Genomic DNA, 21961 nt, shown 5'->3' on the forward strand with positions numbered 1-21961 from the left:
AGCAACATGGTGCACACACAGTAGGAAGGGGGTCAGAAGAAAGTAGATTCACTTTGGTTTGCTTATCAGTTTTCTTCGTTAGTAGCAATGGTTGGGACATTTTTCTTCACCAGCAGTTTGGAGCTTTGATTATCTAAATCAAGCCAGATTAAACCAGCTTAACTGTTTCTGTTGTATGACCAGTGGTGATTCATTTTATAGCAGAGATTACTAGCTGTTGGTTGCCAGTCCAGTGTTCCACAGTACATTTTTATGTGGCTATGATTGCATTAACCCTCTTTGATAAATGACGCTTGGTTCAGTGAACCCAAATCTCGGTAGTTTTTATGGTGTGCTGTGCACTTAGAACCATTTTTTAAAGGGCGTTCAAGTCCACCTGTTTAAAAGTTCAGGCTGGCAACAGGTCAGTCACACTCCTCCCACTGAAGCTTTGCCTTTTCTTCCCCTCCCTCCAGGGAAATCAACCAACTGCCTCCGCTGCGGGTTATTATCACATTCCTTCTTCCTGTGTCTTTGTATTTGGCACACTTATGTTTTATCCTGGAAAATTCTTTCTTGAGTTCTCTGCTCCTGTTTCCTATTTGTCTTACAAAGCTCTGCTTGCGTATGTTTTCAGAAAAAGAACGCCCATGTCACACAGGTTTCAATGCAAGCTTCTGAATCCACCATCCCAAGCTGTCACATCACATTAGTTCACCTTGAAATGAACTCATGTGACCCTGATCTCCACATACAATCTTTGCTTTAAGGGTATGGAGTTGGGCTCTGCTCTAAATCTCTAAAACTACAGCCTCTAGAATGTAACTGTAACAGACTTATTGTTGGGGATCTGTGAATGAATGAACAGGTGGATAATAATGGAAGAATGTATGAGCGGATGAATTGATGGGAGATTCTAAGGGAAGAATAGGTAGAGATAGTATCAAGGAAAGGTCCTGAAGAAAGGAAGACATGATGGAGCATTGAGGGAATGCTGGCTTTAAAAGGGAAAGAATCTCCATCCTAGAAAACATCATTTTGAGCAAGTTAACCCAGATACAAAAAAACAATTATCAATGTACTCACTCATAAGTGGTTTTTAAACCTAAAGCAAAGAAAACCAGCCTACAATTCATAATTACAGAGAACTAAAACAAAAATGAGGACCCTATGAGAGACATACATGGATCTAATCTACATGGGAAATAGAAAAAGACAAGATCTCCTGAGTAAATTGGGAGCATGGGGACCTTGGGGGAGGGTTAAAGGGGAGGGAAAAGACAGGGAGGGGAGCAGAGAAAAATGTAGAGCTCAATAAAAATCAATTAAAAAAGAAACAAAAAGAAAAAATGGAAAGAATCACTATTTGTAAAGATGATTCAATCACAGACAATGAGTTAATGTGGCACTTAACAGACTTAGTAGGGTCACTCACAAGATTAGTGACATATAAACATATAGCATACAATTCCTAAACAGTAACTATTGACTTGGGAAAGGAATCCACAATCATGCAATAGGATGATTTGAAATAAAATGCATATATTTTATCATTGAACAAATGAAGGATTTTGGCATTACATGACGAATGAGCATTACACAGATGTATCTGAAGAGTATTTTAGTGTGTAGTATCATACTTTGTGGCTATTTCTGGTCTGACACTGCAATTAAGATGTGACAATTTTCTAAAAGCTATTGTGCATCGTGGGCCATAAAGATCTCATTAACCTAAGCTCTGTCATGTTTTCTGAGCCATCCGATTTGCATAATGTCACACGTCACTGTCATGTAGCATGCTGGTCTACTAGAAACCACAGATATACTCGGAGTTGCAGACATTACACATGGCAAGCACAGCTCATTCCTCAGTGCCAAAGAGCTGCATTCATTAATTATGTCAGGGCTGTCTCATGAGGAATCTTAAGTGTTCTGAATCCATCAGTCACGGCAGATGGAGGTCCTACAGCTGCAGACTGAGGGCATTTTTAGTCTCTTCCTTCTAAGTCAAATGTGCAGCCTTCATTGTAAGGAATACACAAATAGATTTCCTTTAGATATAAGTAAATATGAATGTAATATTTTAAGTAAAAAAACCGTAAGTTTATACATGTTAAAATGATCTGATTATTCCACCAAACCATAATGTGCAGTTGCCTCCTGTAAGTATAAGAGAAATGTAGGGTTCCGAAATGTAGGGCTCCAAAATGTTCATGTTAATTCAAGGATATTAGTAAGCATTCATTAGAGTGTTAAGAGATTAAAGAATATAAAAAACATAGTTGAGAAGGTTAGAAATAATGTTTTTACAGTTTGTCCTCTCATGTGCATGATCTCATTCACTCACAATAGTGATTCTGAAATCTGTCTATTTGGTCTTGTGTACATCCTCTGAGGATGAACTGTACCAGTCTCGAATGCAGATACTAGAACTAGTTTGGAAAATTTAGCACAGCCATAAATTCCGTTAGAATAATATCATCCTCACAAGTCATAGCCTCTGGAAAACTTCTCTGTAGCTACAGAAGGCTAGGACCAAAGTATCATCAGCAAAATAAGTGTTGGCCAGGCAGCTGCAAGTATCTGGCATGAGAAGCTGTAGTCTACAGAGCTCACTCACATGCTGGCTCTTTCCTGGTACCTTGATGGGGACGGGGTGTGGCAGGAGGTTGCTGTGAGGGGCTAGGGCATAGGAAGTAGAACACAGGTTTCTTAAGTCCTGGGAGTTGTTATTGTTGTAAGCAGCTCAGTCATGCAAAAATAATATACAATGAACTGCACACCTATGGCCAGGTATATCTGGAAAGCAATGGCTGAAAACAAGATAATAGACCCTTTGAGCTCCTTGGAAACGTCCTTGGGTCCTTCTTCCTTCCATCTCCCCATCTCCTTCATCTCCAGGCAGCTGGAATTCTGCCTTGGGTTTTTGTAGGATTTGTTTTAGTTTCCATGTTTTATATAAAAATTACTTCACAGTTTGTCCTCTTGTGTGTGGTCTCACTCACTCACAGTGATGATTCTGAAATCTGCCTGTTTGGTCCAGTGCACATCCTCTGAGTAATATCCCCATTCATGGGTGGCTGGCTGCATAATATTTTATTTATGCAGTGATGACATTAGAAGTGCTTTCAATTTTTGGTTCTTACAAATGAAACTGAAGGGATGGAGAGAGGGCTTATCCACAAATACCAGTAAAGCTGGTATGAACGTTTACACACTAATCTATATTTGAACATGTGTTTATATTTCTCTTGAATAAACATGTAAAATTTGAAAAGATACATCATGTTGTAGGGAGTACTTAAAAATTTTATAAAAATGTCAAGCTAGTGTAACGGTACTATTTGACCAGCAGCAGCATACAGATGCATTGTACAAAACCTTTGATATTTCAAGCCATTTCCCAATTCTTACTCTTACGATTAAAGTTACAATGGGCTTTTCTATATTACCCTTGTGACCTGAACTCCCTCCACATTTTCTTCTTGGTTCATGTTTGCTTCACGGATCACTTCTGAACTTATCCACAAACAATTCTCTGTGCACATAAAGTCCAGACATCCTTTCTCTGTCAAGTTTCTTCTTAGTGGAGCGCAATGGCACTGGTGTCCCGGTATTGATGGGTAGACACGGTGAGAGCAGTCATTCTTCCTTTGCTGAAGAAGTCACTCTTCTGTTGATAATGGTGAGGAAATCTTCTGTGTTAGTGTTCATTGTTAAATTTGGAGTTGAGGGTGTCTTGTGACTTTCCTCAACTTGGCCAGAATTAATGGCTTTACATAGATTGTTGAAGGTTACGGTATAGTGATTGTTCTCATTTATGATGACTGTGGACAAAAAAAAGAGACTTACTATACTGAGAATATTTTCTTTTGAACGTGTGTTTGTCAATTAAGTACTCACAGGAGGCTGCCCTTAGTTATGGTACCAGTGTGCTCATTTAATTCCTCCCTTCCTTTCAGTCCACCCCACTATGAATACTCAACTTTATGGTATCAGTCTTGTGCATTCCTTTCCAATCTGAAATGCTAACAATGCCCTCAAACTCCTTGTTCTCTTGCCCCACCCATCTCTTTTCGAACATGTCTCCCTTTTTGTTTGTTCCCATCATGCTTTGCTTATTGCAACTTTTATGACTTAATCATAACATTTCTCTTTAATCCTTAAACACCCAAAGTCCCAGAGCCTAAATTTAGCTGTTTTTGTTTCTCTGTATGCCCCATTTGGACCTTGAGTTAAAGTTCTACTTTCGCTAACTTCCTTTGGGGGAGGGCCACAGGGTAAAGTCTCCAGTCTGTTCCTTTTGAAGGAAAGCCTTCCGTATTCAAATGCACTTCTAACAATCAAGAGCCACATAAACAGAAAGACAGTTCCCCAGCCGTTAGGATCTCTTGAGTTCCTTCTGTTACCCCTTACTATTAATGTTCTTGTTATCTCTTTGGACAGAGCCCCAGAGCCACTGTGGTCCTCAAAGCTCCTTAGCTGCCATCTCATGCACAGTTTAATTCCCCGTTATCTCGAGCAGCCGTCTTTCCTGCTTCTTTCCCACAGTTTCCTTCATCGCTGCCTTCACTGGGCAGTTCTTCTGTGGTCCTTTGCCGATGTCTTTGTGTCTAAACCTGGTTACCTCCGAACTGATATTCACATTCTGCCTGTTCCTAGATGACTTTTTACTTATCCCGTTGGTCGCTGCCTGAAAGTGATGTTTCTTCTATACATTGTCCATAAGCTATTTCTCGCCCACTCTGCCTTTATGATGGCCCTTCAAGGAAGTTAGTGTGAGGGTGCACTATTCACGTTAGCCTTTTAGGAATATAAAAGAAAATTACTCTTTCACAATCGCTGAATTTTGACTGAATTATAAATGAATGCATAACAACCTGTGTCCAACCCTGTTCCTCAGAGGTAGTGTAACTTGTAGGCTCTGATCTAGCTTAATGTTATTTGTGTTTTATAATTTTTATTGCTGGTGTTTTCTTCTGTATATTGTTTCGAGTTGACAGTTTAAGATTGCTATGTGTGCCAATGACAGTTGTACTCATTGAATGTTCAGTAACGAAGGAAACTGTTCGAGGAGCTTTTCAAAAGCGTTGAGCGATAGGGAGCATGCGCCATGTTCCCCAGATGATGAGCCATGAAATGGGGGAGGGTGTTTCATGGCTGCCATTGACTGCTTTGGCAACTAGAGATCTTAGTGGAGTTCAGAAACCTTTGTTTGAGGTAAGATTTTAGTTTCCCAAAACTTAAAGACTACAGATAATAGTAAAACAAAAAAGGTGTATGGGAACTTTTAAAATTACTTTCTTCATGTGCCCTTCATGTGCCATTTATGCGTGTTTAAGTTGTCATGTACCAACGCTAAGGAACTCAAGGGAAGTATGTCAAATTGACAATTATTTAAGCTACCCTACCTCTTTGTTTATATTATCATATAATTACATCATTTCTACCTTTCCCTTTCTCCACCAAATCCTCCTATCCACCCTTCTTTGTTTACTTTCAAAGTTATGCTTCTTTTTCCCTCCGGTAATTGTAGCTACACACACACACACACACACACACACACACACACACACATATGTATATATGTTCATAAACACATTAATGCAACCTGTATGTATACTTTCAAGGCCAGCCATTTGCTGCTACCGAGTCACCAGTTCCCTAAAGCAGACTATTTCCTCGCTCTCAGCACTTTTAGTTGTCTGTAGTTCTTTATGAAGTGTTGCGGCCTCTTGGGCTTTCTCCTCTCCACTTCGGTACGTCTACTGTTGTCATTTTTCAGCTCATGTTTGGGCAGTCATGGGAGTGAGACTTTACAGGTACAGCTTCTGACTGTATTGGAAGACAATCTCACATCGAATTCCCTTTTCTCTGGCTCTTCCTTTGAGAAAATAATGGTCTGCCCTGGATAAATTTATTCTGACCTATACAGCTGGTGAGATGAAGGCTGGAATAATTTCTGAGTTTTGGGATAGTGACAAACACAGAATAAGGAGTGCAGTTATTTAGAAAAATAAAGTGGAAGAATCAACAAATGGTACTTTATTTAGAAAGCATAAAAAATGAGAAAAATGTGAAATAATCTGAAAAAGACTAAGGAAATTATAGGTGGCAAAAAGGTATCTGAATATTGTGTGGCATGTGGATCATAACGTGCAACCCTGGTTCAACTGAGATGAGGATTTAATAGATTTAATGCCCAAAGTTTGCCATGTATAGAACTCAACAGAATTAAGTGGGGGGCCAAACGTGTGTAGGCCAGTGGGGAAGCACTTACCCAGCCTTTGTGAGGCCCTAAGCTAGAATTAGAGAGTCTATTGGAGGAGTCTTTCTGCATTTAAGCTGAGGAAAGTGGTCAGGGTGAACTGTGTGAGTTTGCGCTCATGGACTAACTGGATTCCTGCATCCTTTGTTCCTGAAGAGTGCTGGGACATCTGTCATCTGTAAATACAAGAGACCACAGCAAACGCTCTCTAATACCTATTGGGGTTCAAACTTCTGTTTTCTAGCACGTGCATATTCAGTGACTTTATGTAAAAGATACCAAAAGAAAAGTAAAAATTGAGGTTTACTGTGAACATACACTCAGAATTCTTTTAGTTCCCTGTATTGAATCAGTGAGAAAGCAGAAAATATTTAAACAATAAGGCTGTGGTTTTGAGTGTAGTGGGAAAAAGCTCAGCCCTTCTCCACACATTCCTTACTAGTATCTAAATATACACCTTAAGTGCATGTTAAGAAGCCAAATGCACTTTTGGTCCACTATTCCTTCAGAACTAAGCATTGCATAAATATTCAAAATGAACTGGATTTGTGCTAGCAATTTCTGTGTCTGCTACTAGCTTGGTCCTGGCATGGACCTTAGGGAAATATATTAAACTGTCCCAGTATTGGCAACCAAAGTTCATTTTCTGTCTTAAGGATCAGAAAGAACTGTGTGACTGACCTGAGTGTTCAAGACTCTCCGCTTGTTCACAGGACCTGCTGGACAGTGGTTGAGCCACCAGGCAGTCTCTGGAAGGGCATCCTCTTGAGGACTTTGAGACCTCACTGGCTCCCCTACTACTCCTGTGATTGACATGTTTGCATTTGCTCTTTCCAGACTCTTTTGGGTGTACTTGCTGTGGCCAAGCCCATCTCTTGATTAATCAGGTCTTGATCATGTTTGAGAAGTTTTAAAGTGTGAATTAGTCATGGCTATGTCACTTGCATTCATTTTGCCATGGTACTCACAAAAAGTTCCCAGAGCTGCATGATGGGGGAACCTCCTTCAGCCAATGGCCTTTGAGAGGCTGGACCAGATTGGGCGTGGCTTTGGGTACCAAAAGGTACATGCATACCTCTTTCTTTCTCTTTCTCTTTCTCTTTCTCTTTCTCTTTCTCTTTCTCTTTCTCTTTCTCTTTCTCTTTCTCTTTCTCTTTCTCTCCCTCCCCTCTCTCCCCACTCTCAAACCTGGATATTAGTGCCGTTCCTGTTCCTTGCTGTGCTCTGTGAGTTCCCCTTTAAATAAAAAACCCCTTATCACACCCTGTTCGGAACGAGTGTGGGATTATTTCATCCTGAGCGTTCCCCTTCAGCTGCGTTAAAAGAACCATGAGTTTACCTGTTGTCTCTTCATTTAGGATCTTCTTTCTAAATAAATCAATACCCAGTTAATTTTGTCTTCCTCAACTTCTGTATCAATTCTGTTCTCCTACCTGACAGTCATGTAATCCTCAAATATATCAATATCACATGAGGTATAAATATCAAAATCTAATGTTTCAATAAATAACCTTGATTTAACACACCAGTCAGTTTAATTGTGTTTAATAATCAACGATTGCCTTTCATGTTGGATGTCCCATCAAATTTTATTGTGTAAATCATAAACAAAGGTGATGTTAGAATATGTGTTCATAAATAAATATGATTTGTACCTACCTTGCAAAGTTCAATCACACATTGCTGAGAACAGAGACTTTTTATTGTTTGAGAATTTCATACATGCATAAGATTTTGATTAAACCCACTCTTTTTTAACCTCGTTCGCCAATTCCTCCCCTATGCCCACTATCACTCTTACTCCCATCTTTATGTTGTCTCAGTGAGTCCACTTCTTGTGCGTGGGTGTACAACCAGCTCCTGGTGCACGAGCAGCCGCTCAGGGGAAACACCCGTGAACAAAACGGCCTCTCCCTTCCACAGCTGTCTTCAACTGCCAGTGTTCCCCATGAGGAGTGGAACTTGGTAAACTGGGAAGAAGCTTTGCTGATGCATCCTATCTGGCAGAACTGGCCTGAGTACTGCAAACCTCCACACTGCAAATACACAAACCTTTTGGGAAGAAAATACTTAGAGGGAAAGCTTCATGTTATCTATGAGCCCTAATAAGGCAGTAGCAATCCTAAAAGGCAATTCTTAAGCTTAGTTGAAAGACAAACGCTGAATTCCGGTGCAAATCACCCAACAGGGACTATAGGCTTTGATTTCAAGGAAAAGAGGAGAAAAAAACAGCTTGATGAGACAAACATGAAAAGGTTTTGTGAGTCTGAAGACTATGGGGAGAAGAGGAAAATGTGTGCAGGGTATTTCTGAGATGGGGGAATCTGATCAGTCTAAGATAAAAAAAATCAGGGTGACCTTCTGTGTACTCCACTCTACAAAGAAGCTTGCCTCTACCCACAGGTCTTTCTGAGCCAATTCACATTGTAGAGCTGTTCAACATTTATTTGAACATTAGACAAGAAATCTGGGGATTTATAGTGTTAAAAATGCATATTGTTTTGTTTTCTTTGGTGATAAGGTTGCAGTGGTTCATTATAAGGACAATTGTTTCATGGTCCCCTTGTCTCAGGCTTACAAGTATCAGGATTATTATGTTAAGTTTAAAAATTAAAAAAGACCCTGTCTCGAAAAACCAAAAAAAAAAAAGAAATAAGAAAAAATTAAAAAAGAATTTTTTTCAGATGAACTGATGTGCCCCGACTCTCATAAAACATAATGCAAGGAGTAATATGTCACCAGAAACCTAATTTTGAATGTCATTATAATCAAATAACCTAGGTAAACAAGGACATTATTTTCTTATATTGATTGCACGTCATGACCTGCAGAGAGAGAAACTTCAGTGGATTTGTTTAGGGTTCACTCCCAAGACCTGACCAAGGCCTGTGGTTTTTCTCCAGCAAACCTTTGTGGATTTGGTCCACACCTTCATCCTCAGAGTCCGCATTCAGCCCACCTTGGCCTTCTTATCTGTGCAACTCTCACCCGGCTTCCATTATGCATCTCCACCAATCTTCTAGAAATGAAGTCAGTCATTCACACTTTGGATTCTCTGTCCAGTTGTTGCCCATACGGTGGAACTTTTGCCTGTTTTACTTAATCACAGAAGCCTGCTGAATGGTGACTTATGTTAAGCTTTCATCTTCTCCCCTTGCTTTCCTTTATAGACGCCCTACTTGAGTCAGCCTGGAATGACTGCAGGCTCTTAAACATGGCATCTTAATATTCAAGCAGGCTATTTTTAATGAAGGTATTTTCACATGAGTGAAGCTGGGCCCTGATTTGCATTCCAACGGCACCGAGCATTGTCTCTGGAACCAATGTCCCAGATGTCCAGATCCACAATGCATGTGCTCTGGGAGAGCAAAGAGTGCCTTTGGCTATCACTGAGTCACTGTGTCTTAAAGACTGCTCTGCAAGACAGACATATTTGTGGAACAGAATAAATGAGGTAGAAGGAAACCTAGAGATTTTAAAGACACTGTGGTTCAAAATTATGTAAAGGAAAAAGCAAATTAAGAATTCAATTTTTTTTAAAGGCAGAAGAATCTTGAGGTTTATCTTGCAAGCATCATTAATTGACTTAAGAAGGAAGTTTCAGTCATTTCTGGAAACAAATGTTGGAGAAGAGTCTCATATGAAGACCAAGTTACACAACTATAATGTATATGCAGAGGGTCTAGGTCAGTCCCATGCAGGCTCCCTGGTTGTTGGTTCAGTCTCTGTGAGTCCCTATGAGCCCAGTATAGTGGATTCTCTGGGTTTTCTTGTGGTGCCCTTGACACCACTCTTACAATTCTTCCTTCCCCTCTTCTGCAGGATTCTAGAGCTCAGCCTAATGTTTGCCTCTGGGTCTCTAATTCTGTTTTCATCACTTGCTGGGTAACAGTGAGAGCAGGTTCTCTGACTCTGTTGCCTGCTTTTGGGACCCTCTCCTCCTACTGAACTGCCTCATCTCCAGCCTTAATAGAAGAGGAGGAGCCTAGCGTCACTGCAGCTTGATACTTGGTGGCTGGCTGATCTCTACGGGAAAGCCGGCCTGTATCTTGAGAGAAACAGTGGAGGGAAGAGTGGATGGGGTAGGGGTGGAAGAGCGGGTGAGGGGGGGAGAAACTGGGAAAGGGGGAAGGAGAGGAGACTTTGATTGGAATGAAAAAACAAAAATAAATAAATGAATAGATAAAGCGTCATCAACAACAACAAAGCCAGAAAGTTGAAGCCCAGGAAAAATAGACGTGATAAGAGAAAGTAAACTCAGTCACAGCCCTGTCCTTCCAGGAAATGTGGAGATAGAGACAGCGGTTGCTCTGAGAGGAATGATCCAGCTAAAAAGTCTATGGGGTAGCACCTTGAAGAAATAGCAATACTGGGGAAACTTGGACATGCTCCCCAATTTTTCTAGTTGTCTTGTTTTGACCCCAGGAGAAATTCCCTTAGTGTTTCCCACTGTGGATGAGTTTGCGCTGTTTGAGATAACCCTGCGGCGTGGCGTTTCCCTAGTTGTGAAGGTTGAAGAACTTTTGACTCTTCCCACCCATCTCGGTATTCACTGTTGTTCCTCCTTTCACACGTAAAGGATTGCAGTCTGTAACGAGGGGCGCAAATTGTACCCTGATGTTGAAATCTGATTTCTTTGAGCCCCTTTCTCTTTGGCTTGTCTTAAAACCCTCCACTTTGGTGGTCCATGTTAAAACGGGAATACCGCTGAAGTCACAGGCATTTCTAGGCCTTATACGTGGCAATCAACATTGGACACGGCTGATGCTTTCTCTTCAGGTGGAAGGCCTAGTTCCTAAACCACACCTTCCTCAGAGCCTCTGCTAAGTCTGAAATCTGCTCTTCAATTGCTGCTGTGAGAGAAAGACCTGTCGTTAGTTGACCAGGAAGCTCTCTTCTCAGGTCTTCACAAAACCGTTGACAGCAGCAAAGTTTTCATGGTTAACTAAATGTTACAGCTTATGATGAAGATTGCCCTTATCTGAACAACAAAATACCCTGGGTTTTAACATAAGCCCACGGAGGGCTTACTATATCATCAAGAAAAATTTAATCTCTCAGGGAAAATAAGAGACATTTACTATTTGGGAGGGGGTTGTTTAATAATCAGCTTTTTGATAGCAAGAAACTCTTTCAAATTTCTGAGAACACACGATCTCACTGGTTACCAAGCCATTGTCATTAAACTTATTTTAATTGTTTTTCCTTTAGCATATCTGCCCTCTTCCCAGCAAGCTCTATACTGACCCCATCAAGTGACCACACTCTGAAGTGAGTGCTGACATCACACATAAAAATAATCTCTAGTTTAGTGAAAGAATGTCTCCTGTGTTCCTGGCAAACCCCAAGACACACAGAGGTTTCAAGTGTATGTGTTTCTTAGTGTGATTTCATCAGTCACAGATGAAGACTCCTAATTACTTTGTTTATACATGTGTGATTTAATGAGGCTAAACACTCAGCCAACCTTCAATAAGTGCAACCTACTTCCCATTGCTTTTTCCAAATTAATAAAAAGCCATGCCAAGAACATTTTCTGGAAATGGGAGCATTGTGCAATTCAAAAGAAGGGAGAATTACAAGGTCAGCTGACAGGTTATATATACTTTGTAGGCAGTCTGAGCAACCAGGGAAGCATTAGACGTGGGAACCAAGGTTCAAATGCATTGTGGGAGAAAGATGAAAATGATGGAAAGATTTATCATAAAGTATTCTGCCAAATTCCCAAGGCCAACACTCAAATTCTGGTATGTTTTAGAATAACTTACTTTAAGAAGCAGCGCTATATTTCTGGCAGATTCAACCCATGATCTATTTATTATTATCTTTGTCTCACTTTGGAGTCCCCTATTCTGGTTATTATGTTCACGCTTTGAGAGAACTGAAGATGGGGCATTGCTATTACAGATATTTCATTTGAATAATAATATAGAGGTGTCATTATTATTCTAGAAATCAATGTGTATTTTAAATTATCTTCTAATCGACTTACTTTCAAGTTCTACAGACGTGGATCCATGCTCCAGGATACTGCTCAGGAGAAGAGTGCTTCTCCGGAACATGTGATCTGCTAGGTTCTCCCCTAGAACTGCAAACGTCTATGTGCGGGGATGTAGCGAAGAGCAGCGTGCTTACTCAGCAAGTATGACACCTTAGATTATCTTTGGAAACATTCATAACCACATTGGATCCACCTCCTTTAAAGAGAGGAGAGGGCTGTTATAAGATGTTGCTTGTATGTTTCCCAGCTGCCCAGACTCCCAAAATAACCACACAGAAACTATATTATTTAAATCCTTGCTTGGCCAATAGCTTGAGCATATTGCTAGCTAGCTCTTACATCTAGAATTAACCCATTTCCATTATTTTATATTTTACCACGAGGCTCGTGGCTAACTGGCAAGGTTCTAGCTGGCAGCTCACGTCTTTCCCCTCTGGTGCCTACATGGCATCTCTCCTGACTCCACCTTCTTTCTCCCAGCATTCAGTTTAGTTTTCCCTGCCTAGCTCTACTCTACTCTATCACAAACCAAGGCCGATTCTTTATTAACCATTAAAAACAACACATATACAGAAGGACCTTCCACACAAGAGGGCAAAGAAGAGCAACACTATTCTTACATTTGGATTCAAATGGTGCCATTGATTTAGAACTGTTTAGAACCAGGAGTCAGCAAGTCACAGCCTGTGGTTCAGATTCCTTGATTCCCAGTCTGATATGCAAAAGCTTTATTGGAATACATTCATGATCATCTGTGTATGGTCTGTCTTTCTTCAGAGTGCAAAGGTAAAATTGAATATGTGCAATCGAAGCTGAGTATCCTGCAAAACTGAAAGGATCTGTAGCCCTTTATAATAAAGACTTTCTGGTCATAGATTTCAGCCATAAACAACAGACATTAATAAACAAAGACAATAGATAATAATGGTTGGCTTGTTTGTAATGAAATAAAGACGAGACAGTATTTTTTTTAAGCTGGTGAAAACCTTTTATGCTTAGGTCCTTCTGAATCCATATAGAAACAAAAGGTTGATGACTGAGAAACAAGCAAGAACATTTAGACCATGGCTGATCTTTAATGCAAATCTGTAAAGCATCTTTCCAAGATGAAATAATCTTCGTTTATGAACTCGGCCCATGGGAGTGAGCTTGTAGTAACAGAAAACATGTTAGCTTGAGAGACAAGTGGACTTCCAGGTGCAATGTTTCTAGCAATTTGATGTTTTGAGTTCCTGGTCCTCTGGGGAGTGGAGTGGCAATACCTGTATCTGGAAGGTACTGTGGGGATTAAGGACACATTTAAATGCTCATAGAACCTCCAGTGACAGATAACTAGCAATAAATGTGTTGGCCTCGTGTGATGACTTCAAATGTCACCAGCAAAGAAACACAAGAAAAACAAGTTGAAGGCAACACACAGGATCTCAGCAGACCCCAGGCATAGCAACTTCTTTGGTTTGCCTAAAAGTCACCTATACAGCTATAGCCAGAGATATATTCTTAGAACTTGGTAGCTTTGAGGGGAAAAAGCTTTTTATGATAATATTACTCTTTATAGTGAAAATTTTCTTTTAATAATCATTTTTCCTTTTTTCTATCTTTATTTTCCTCCCTCCCCTACTCTTTCTTTTTCTCTTTTCTAAATCCAAAGTCTGTAGAAGGATATGAGGTCTATGTACTCACAAATAGTACTAGAAAATTCCAAGTTGTTCAGAGGAATAAAACTGACACCTTCTTTCCTTCCAGAAGGCTGGAAACAGCTGTGTTAATACCTGATAATCTTCTCTATTTCAAAAGCCATCCCCTAGAATGTGAGCATTCATTCTCAGTTGATAGAGCCCATCCTTATGCTTATGACAAGCACACCCTCCCTAAGTCCCTGCCCTGAGCACTGTTTCTCAGGGATAGAACCCATTCTTGTGTAAAAGGTGCTCTGCTAAAGGCTACACTTTGCAGTGGAGTCTCTGATGCAACCATGCCCAAAGCTTTGTTGTGATAATTGTCACATGGAAACTTTTTGCCCAGAGTTTTTCAGTATTTAAATGTGTAAGAAACACATCACTTGGGGTCATATTCCAGGAGTTTTGACCCAACACCAGCTAACTAAAGTCAAGTTTATCTCAAGTTCCATTCTCCCCTCACCCAGATAGTTTCTCCACATATGTGAAATAAACATCGATTGAAATATGTAAGGGAAGCATTGGCTTATATTATTCTGGTGCTTAGACAGGATACAATGAAATGTAATACTTCTAGCATTAATGAAGCAAAGACCATGGTGCTTCACCCTTGTGAAATCAAACAGAAACCAATGGATTGCAAAGGTGGAAATCTGTAGTTTGTGCTAGGGACATTTAGGGAAAACGAGATTTTATTTTAAAGATTTTTAATTTATTCTAGGCAAATATTTTTCTACTGAAGTATACTGAAATGTGCGCATGTTAAAGTTGTTTCCTAATGTGCTTCTCTTCAGTGGGTACTGTGTTGGCCATTTCCTCTTGTATGATTGCACACTCTTCCTTTATGTGCCGAGCTTTCTGTTGCATGTGAAGTCACCTCTCTCCTTGTTCTGTTCTGATTTCCTGCTGCCCACAGACACCCGGTCACCAGTGTCCTTGAGTCGGTAGGAGGAGAAGATCCTCATCAGTTCTCAACACCAGCTGGTCAGCAGGAAACCTCAGAAGAGCCTGGAGAGCACCATGTTCTGCAGGAAGTTTAAGGATCTCAAGATCACAGGGGAGTGTCCTTTCTCCTTACTGGCCCCTGGTCAGGTTCCTACAGAGCCTACAGAAGAGGTGGCAGGAGGCTCTGAGGGCTGCCAGGCCACTCTGCCCATCTGCCAGGACATTCCTGAGAAGAATCCACAAGGGAATCTTCCCCAAAGAAAGACAAGCCGCAACAGAGTCTACCTCCATACTCTGGCAGAAAGTATTCGAAAGCTCATCTTCCCAGAGGTGAGTGCTTTCCCTTTTACAAGAATTCAAAAAGAAAAGATTTCCAAGAGAAGATATTTAGAAATGTGTTTCTTGCTTTTAATGGCATGACAAACAGAATTTCCTTGAAACATATGAAAACTATCTTTTTAAATAATCATTCTAAATTGTGGGTTATCTTCTTAAGTCTCATATCTTGAATTCCTTTCTTTTTTAATTAAATTTTTCATGTATTTTGCATACCAACCACAGTTTTTCTTCCCTCCTCTCTTCCCATTCCCTCCCACCACCTCCCATCTATCCACTCCATCCACTCCTATTCAGTCAACATGAATTTCCTTCAAAAAATCATGAAACTCTGACAAACTTGTGCCTTTGCTTCATCCCCACCCCCCCAACAATCTCAGCTTCCGTTATGTGTAACCTGGAGCTGGGTCACACCTATCTCTGAGTGTTACTGCTCATTGAATGAAATCACCCCCCACTCTTGCTCCGGAAATGCCAGACAGGTGGGATGGCGTGATTCCAGTCAAACCTCTTTTAATGGTTGATTTAACAACTCAGGTCAGGGAGGAGCGGGGTGGGTGGGGCGGGCTGGTGGTGGTGCCTGCAGAATGGGAGACCAGAAGCGAAGCTCCAAGGAAAGATAAAGCAGAGTTAGCAGAAAGTTGAAGACATTTATTTCAAAGATGGTATTTATTGCATGCTACTCAAATATGGTATTTATTGCATGCTACACCTTCGTGACTTTTGAACTGCAAATATTTAATCATTTTTTCCAGTTCCAGTCCTTGTATACCCAGCTTTGTTGAGACTGAGAGACACAGCCCTTCCCATGGAAGTGACTTATAGTGTTGTGTAGTCTTGAGGCTTTTACTCAAAGACAGAGTAAAGGGCGGTGCTCAATGTTTTCTTTAATGATTTCTGTTGCTATTTCGTTTTGCTCATGAATAATTTTCTTGTCTTTGATTGTCAACATTCTTACATTTTTTTTTTTTTTTTTTTTTTTTTGGTTTTTCGAGACAGAGTTTCTCTGTGGCTTTGGAGCCTGTCCTGGAACTAGCTCTTGTAGACCAGGCTGGTCTCGAACTCAGAGATCCGTCTGCCTCTGCCTCCCGAGTGCTGGGATTAAAGGCGTGCGCCACCACTGCCCGGCCGATTGTCAACATTCTTTCACGTGTTATTAAACTTCCCCAAGATTATTGTTCTGAGTTACCTGCTATGCTTCTAGGGTTGATGGCTGGAGATTAATTTCTGTCCACTCTTACCTTCTCCTGGTTCTTTGTATTGCTTTGCTTTGCTGTCTATGTAACTCAAGAAGCCACTGGATTGCCAACCTCTGATAACCAACTTTAATGCTGGAAATACGTCAAACAGTTGGCCAGCCAGAAGTTTTGGAAGTCTCAGAGATCTTTTCTATGTCATGTACCTTCTTTTTCTCCCCTCATCTCATGGAGGAGTAGGCACGTGTGTGCCTTGCAACAATCCAGAAGAAACAGGCAGACTACTGCAAACCATAGGGATTCTGGTAGGGAGGAATACGTTGGCACTATTTATTGGCATTCTCCCAACAGTTAAGATCATTTGCTTTCGAGCAGCAAATGCCACATTGTTAAATATGTTGAAATGGGTATTGATCAGTCTGTTCTGCTTTATCAACTGTCCAAATATCTGCATGGTCTTTTTATAAAAACATCTGCTTTTCATGAGTTATGTTTTGAGTTGGCACATTCAATCTTGTGTTTTCGCTTCAGTAACTTTAATAAACTTATGAAAGATATTCAAAATTCAATTTAGAATGGTAGTTCTTACTTTAAGTTATCAGATTTAACTCTTCAATTGTGTCTTCATGGGGGATGGTAAGAATGAAAATTCATTAGCCTTAGCAAATTATTAATAGGAACCCCCCTTTCAAAAAAAGTGAAATAGTTGTATTTGAAGGAGCTTCCTTGATCACCAAATGAAAAATTACCATTTCTACTTGAAAAGCAACAACTATAGCACCTAAAGTTAAATCATTTGTTCAAAGTGAAAGAGATAACTGTGATGGAGATAACTCATTAGTAATTCATAGCATTATAATTTATCCTTGTGATTAAAACACCATTGGTTTATTAAAACACTAACCTCTGAAGAGTCTTCTGGGGAGACAGCTCAGTGGACAAAGTGCTTTGTATGCAACATCAGAGCCTGAGGTTAATGCTCAGAACTCTAGAAACCTAACCCCAGCACTAGGAAGGTTGAGGGAGATAGGCGTCTCACTGGTCTTGCTTGCCGGCTAGACCAGCTTCATTAGCAAAACACAGAGAGAACAGAAATCATTGCTTTAATATGAGAACAAAAACAAACTGAAGGAACAATACCCATGTTTGATCATTGGAGTCCACCCGCACACACAGGTAGAACATGTATACAGACAAACATCCTTCCACATACACATTTACCACATCAGTGTCTGGATGGAGAAATCAAAAGACATACAACATGAGGAAAGACACTTCGTGCATCCAGGCCTTTGCCAGGAAACTTTTTGCCTAGAAAAACCTCATATTTTATTTGAGCCAATTCACTTTAATAACAACAATGAATGTTGTCTGATTTTTCCTAGGGAGACATATAACATGTTTTAATTACCCCAGATAGGGCATAGTGACTGCAAATAAATATAAGTATTCCATCCAAGGACAGCTTTGTGAACTGATAAGCTTATCGAGGTTACTTATGAGACTATAGGTAGTCCACAAACAGCTGTATCATCCAAAAGTCTAAACACAAGGTGAGTGATGACTTCTCAAAGCGAAATAAAGAGTCTCTTCTTAATTAATCTTCTACCTCTTTTAGACCCCCAAGTCCCCCAAGATCAAGCACATTTACAGAACACAGGAAAAAATGACTGGAATCCCAGGGAGGGATGGAGTCCCTATCCTGCTCCCAATTTATTTTGTTAGGGAGTGTTAACAACTTGTGTACCATATCAATAGACTTAGTTATCACTGTATTTTATTCCATTGTTCTAACTATGGGGCCAAGGCCATTTTGTAAGTAACCATAGTAACCTCTCTTGAATGATCCCTGGTGCTCATGTCAGGCTCTGGGTTTGTCTGGCATAGAAGAAGCCACCAAGTACAGCACTATTATATGACAAAATCAGAGTCCCGCAGAAGTTCACTATAAATTCTACTCATGCTCTCTTAAGAATCCAATACTTCTTTTAAAGGAAGATCAATCTGATTCAAGTAAAAAATCCAAAAAAAGCATCTGTTCCACCATCTCTAGCAATGCTGGAGAAATGCATTAAGTTTACTCCCACCCAACATACTATGCCAGTGCATGTTAGGAGGAAGGACCCAACAAAGACACTGGAGACCATAGGAAGCACTGGAAACACAAGGGTAAGAGCTTTAAAAATAGCAAAAGAGTGCACCTGAGGGTGTACTTGTAATTGGAGAGTGAGAGAAAGATGTCTTCTATAGCACCACACAGGAGAAAGGACCAATTTTCTATTGACAGCACTGGTTAGATTTTCTTCCTTCATGGTCCATTCAAAGGGTTCTGATCAAGAGCTGATAGAGATGGGCAAAATGGACCTTTTCTTGCCCATTGTGGGCTTCTACAAGAGAAAACAAGTGGAAAAACTACTTGAGTAGCAATACTGAAGGAAAATCAAGACCTCCTCCACAGAGAAGCTGCACCCCACTCCCTGCCCTGATCCATTCCTGACATGGGTATCTTCCTCAGAATGGAGAACTCTCAGAAGTCTGTGGTTCCTTGGGTTTGTATCACACTGGTGTCTATAGTTAGTGATGTAGACTAACTGCGGAGAGGAAGGCTCTTGAGAAAATGAGTTTCTTAGGCCCTTGCCTGGACGCTCCTTAATACTCTCATAAGTTGCATTGGCTTTTCTCTTACCTTGGCATGAAAGACTACTGGGAAGTATGCCAACCTATTCCCTTCTAAGCCTAGTGCTCACCTGTTCTCTATCAGGCTCTTTGCTGTCACAGGGTCATCCAGACAGACTCAGAGTCTACCTTTTGGTACATTTACCTGTTTTTCTTCATCCTGTAACAGATGGGTCCCCATTCTCCATTCCTGAACCATCAAAAACTTTGTCTATACTATAAATTTAAAATCTCTTGGAATTTGTTTTGAGGGGTTATGTTTTCTTTGGATAAATTTTATATGTATTTTCTAAGCTTGATCTGCATGTTTAAAACTCCAAGTCCTTTATGAAAAAACGATTGCTACTTATTTTTTTTTTTAACATTGCCTTCTGTGGCTAGTGAAAACTTGATGAGAGATATAAATAGATTAAGGCAAAAGGAATTTCCCAACTTGGACCCTATCCAGAAAGTTCTTGACTTTCCTCTGTGTAAACTGAAAATAGGAATCAATGATAGTGTCTCCACGCCTAGACATTTGCGATTTTCATTCAAGATGCAAAAGTGAACATTTCTTGTCAATGTCCCCCTTGTTTATTAAGTAGAAGCAAAGATACGTTAAAAGGGATTCCAAAAATGTTAATGGGGGGAGCATTGCCTATGTATGTCTCACAAAAAAGAAAAATTCAAACTCTCAGAAAGCAATGAAAGAGAGTAAGAGTACCAATGATTGGTAAAGATTGTTAGTTTAGAACCTGGAAATCAGTAATGTTGAGTTTAGACCCATGACTCTTGAAATAAACAATCCTGTTGACAGATGAAGTTGAGGACTTAAAAGGGAGCAGAGATAACTGCAGATGTTTTGAGGAGAGTCTGAAATGTGAGCAGAGAGTGTGGGAAAGGCGCTGTAGTCCTTGGTGAGCTGTGGAGGGGATATTGTTTAGCATGGGGAACAGCGTGTTTGGCTTGCAGCTGAAATATTGGCAGTGTGTCCAGGGAGACTTCTTGGCCAGGAGGAAGAGATGGTATGGATTCGTGCATTGCAGAGGACCTGACATTTTCTGTTTGGGGTCAAACTGAGCTGGACTCTCTGAGACTTAAGGCCTTGGGACCCCCACACAACCAAATGCAAAATAATCTGAGTTCACTGATTTTTCCCAGGATTGAAAAACACGTGGGAAAGAAGTCTCAGTTCCCAACACATCAAATGCACCACCCTCGCTGTCCAGTGAAAATCCCCATTCCCTTATGAGAAACCTTAAGGAAACTGTTGCAAATATTTCTTTGTATTTCCAGTTTGAGCGACTGAACCTTGCACTTCAGAGAACTCTGGCAAAGCATAAAACAGAAGACTGGTGAGTGAGCCCCTCCAGCTGAATGATCCCCCATCATGAAGACACTGTTCAAAATGATGCATCCTTACGGCATGTATTGGCTCGTGCTGGATTTCTATTATATCTCTGAGTTTAACTGAAGTAAATGTACCACTCACTTTTAAAGATTCATGAGAGTTGGTAGGTTGGTCTATGTGCTTTAAAAAAAAAAATCTGGTTTGTATTGTTAGGTTTTTGTTTACTTGTTTTTTTAAATAAGGCTGCTCACATGGGCTTCTGGTGGATAAATCTGTACCCCTGTTCTCCATATTTAATTTGTGAATAATAGAATTATTTTTATGATTCTGAGTGCAAATTTGCAGAGAGCATAGGAGTTTTGCATGCCAACACCACAGTGGGCACAATCTACAAACACCTTTATGCACCCTTCCTCCCCATAAGCACATTGTCTGTTCTATGGATTGTCTGGACTGGATTGTCCTGCCCAGTAGCTGCAGCCAGACTTCAGACAGGCAGCAGGGCTGAGCCAAGCAAGAGTCGGAAACTGCCCAGGAGAGTGTGAATCCTTGTCTGACAGAAGCTTTGTTTATAGGACAGACCTGACAAGCATCCCAGAGGCGCCTCTGCCTCTACCCACAATTCCCAGACAGGCCGATAAGATAGCCAGGAGTCAATCTTTCTGCGCTACTGGGGCTGTCTGTGCACGTCCCTGGCAGTCAGCTTGTTTGAGATTTATTCTCAGGCCTTTGTGCTCTGAAACATCCCTGCTGCTGAATGGAGATTTGTTTTCTGCGGTGCACCCTGTAGGAGAGCCCTCAAAATCCTTTCATTTGGAAATCCTTTCTTAAGGAAAAGAGAATGCTTATTCATGATGACGACCCAATTGGTGCATTAGGACTTTCCCCTTCTGCCTGCTGGTGTGGAGTTGCTCTGGCTCCTTTGACTTTTTTTTTTTTTTTTTTTTTTTTTTTTTTTTGGTTTTTTCGAGACAGGGTTTCTCTGCGGCTTTGGAGCCTGAGTGTTCGACTTTCTTTAATTCTGTGTGCTTCTGTCCCTCACTTGCTTGTTGGAGTCTCACGTTACCGTTTGTGCTATCCTTGATCTGCCAGCAGATGAACACACCTCAACCCTGTTTCGTGCATCTTATTTCTGGGACTTACAAACCAACAGAACACAAATAACGCATGAAGCAGTGCACTTGCCTTGAATGAAGGGACGGAGCCCAGTTCTTATCTAACCCAATCACTGTGACCCCCCCTCTTGATGCGGTCCCTCCCCCACTTCTTTCACTAGAGGTGGATGAACTCACCACTGGTGTGTGTGTGTGTGTGTGTGTGTGTGTGTGTGTGGTGTGATGGATGTGTCTACTGGCTGCTCCCAAGTCTTCCTGTCAGCTGTGTTTGCTAAACAAGGGATACTTTTTAGAGGTCATTGTTGCTGTTTGGAATGACAATGCTCTGCTCTTATCTCACAGTGTGAGTGGGAGAAAATGGCAGAACGAGACCTAGGAGGCTCACGCTTACTTTTTAGGGGGAAAAATCTGCTTAAATGAAAAAAAAAAAAAAGGA

General features: G+C 40.7%; 1 protein-coding gene across 1 annotated transcript in view; it reads left to right on the forward strand.

The window, feature by feature from the left end:
* The window catches only part of Gucy1a1 (guanylate cyclase 1 soluble subunit alpha 1), a 56117-nt gene that overhangs the window by 10888 nt on the left and 23268 nt on the right, over positions 1-21961 (forward strand). Inside the window, exons 2-3 of the mRNA XM_038348069.1 lie at positions 14844-15202; positions 20356-20414. Coding sequence (XP_038203997.1) covers positions 14948-15202; positions 20356-20414 — 314 coding nt within the window. The 5' untranslated portion in view covers positions 14844-14947. The remainder of the gene's footprint in view (positions 1-14843; positions 15203-20355; positions 20415-21961) is intronic.

The sequence above is a fragment of the Arvicola amphibius genome, chromosome 11 (assembly GCF_903992535.2).
Source record: "Arvicola amphibius chromosome 11, mArvAmp1.2, whole genome shotgun sequence".
NCBI classification, from domain to species: Eukaryota; Metazoa; Chordata; class Mammalia; order Rodentia; family Cricetidae; genus Arvicola; species Arvicola amphibius.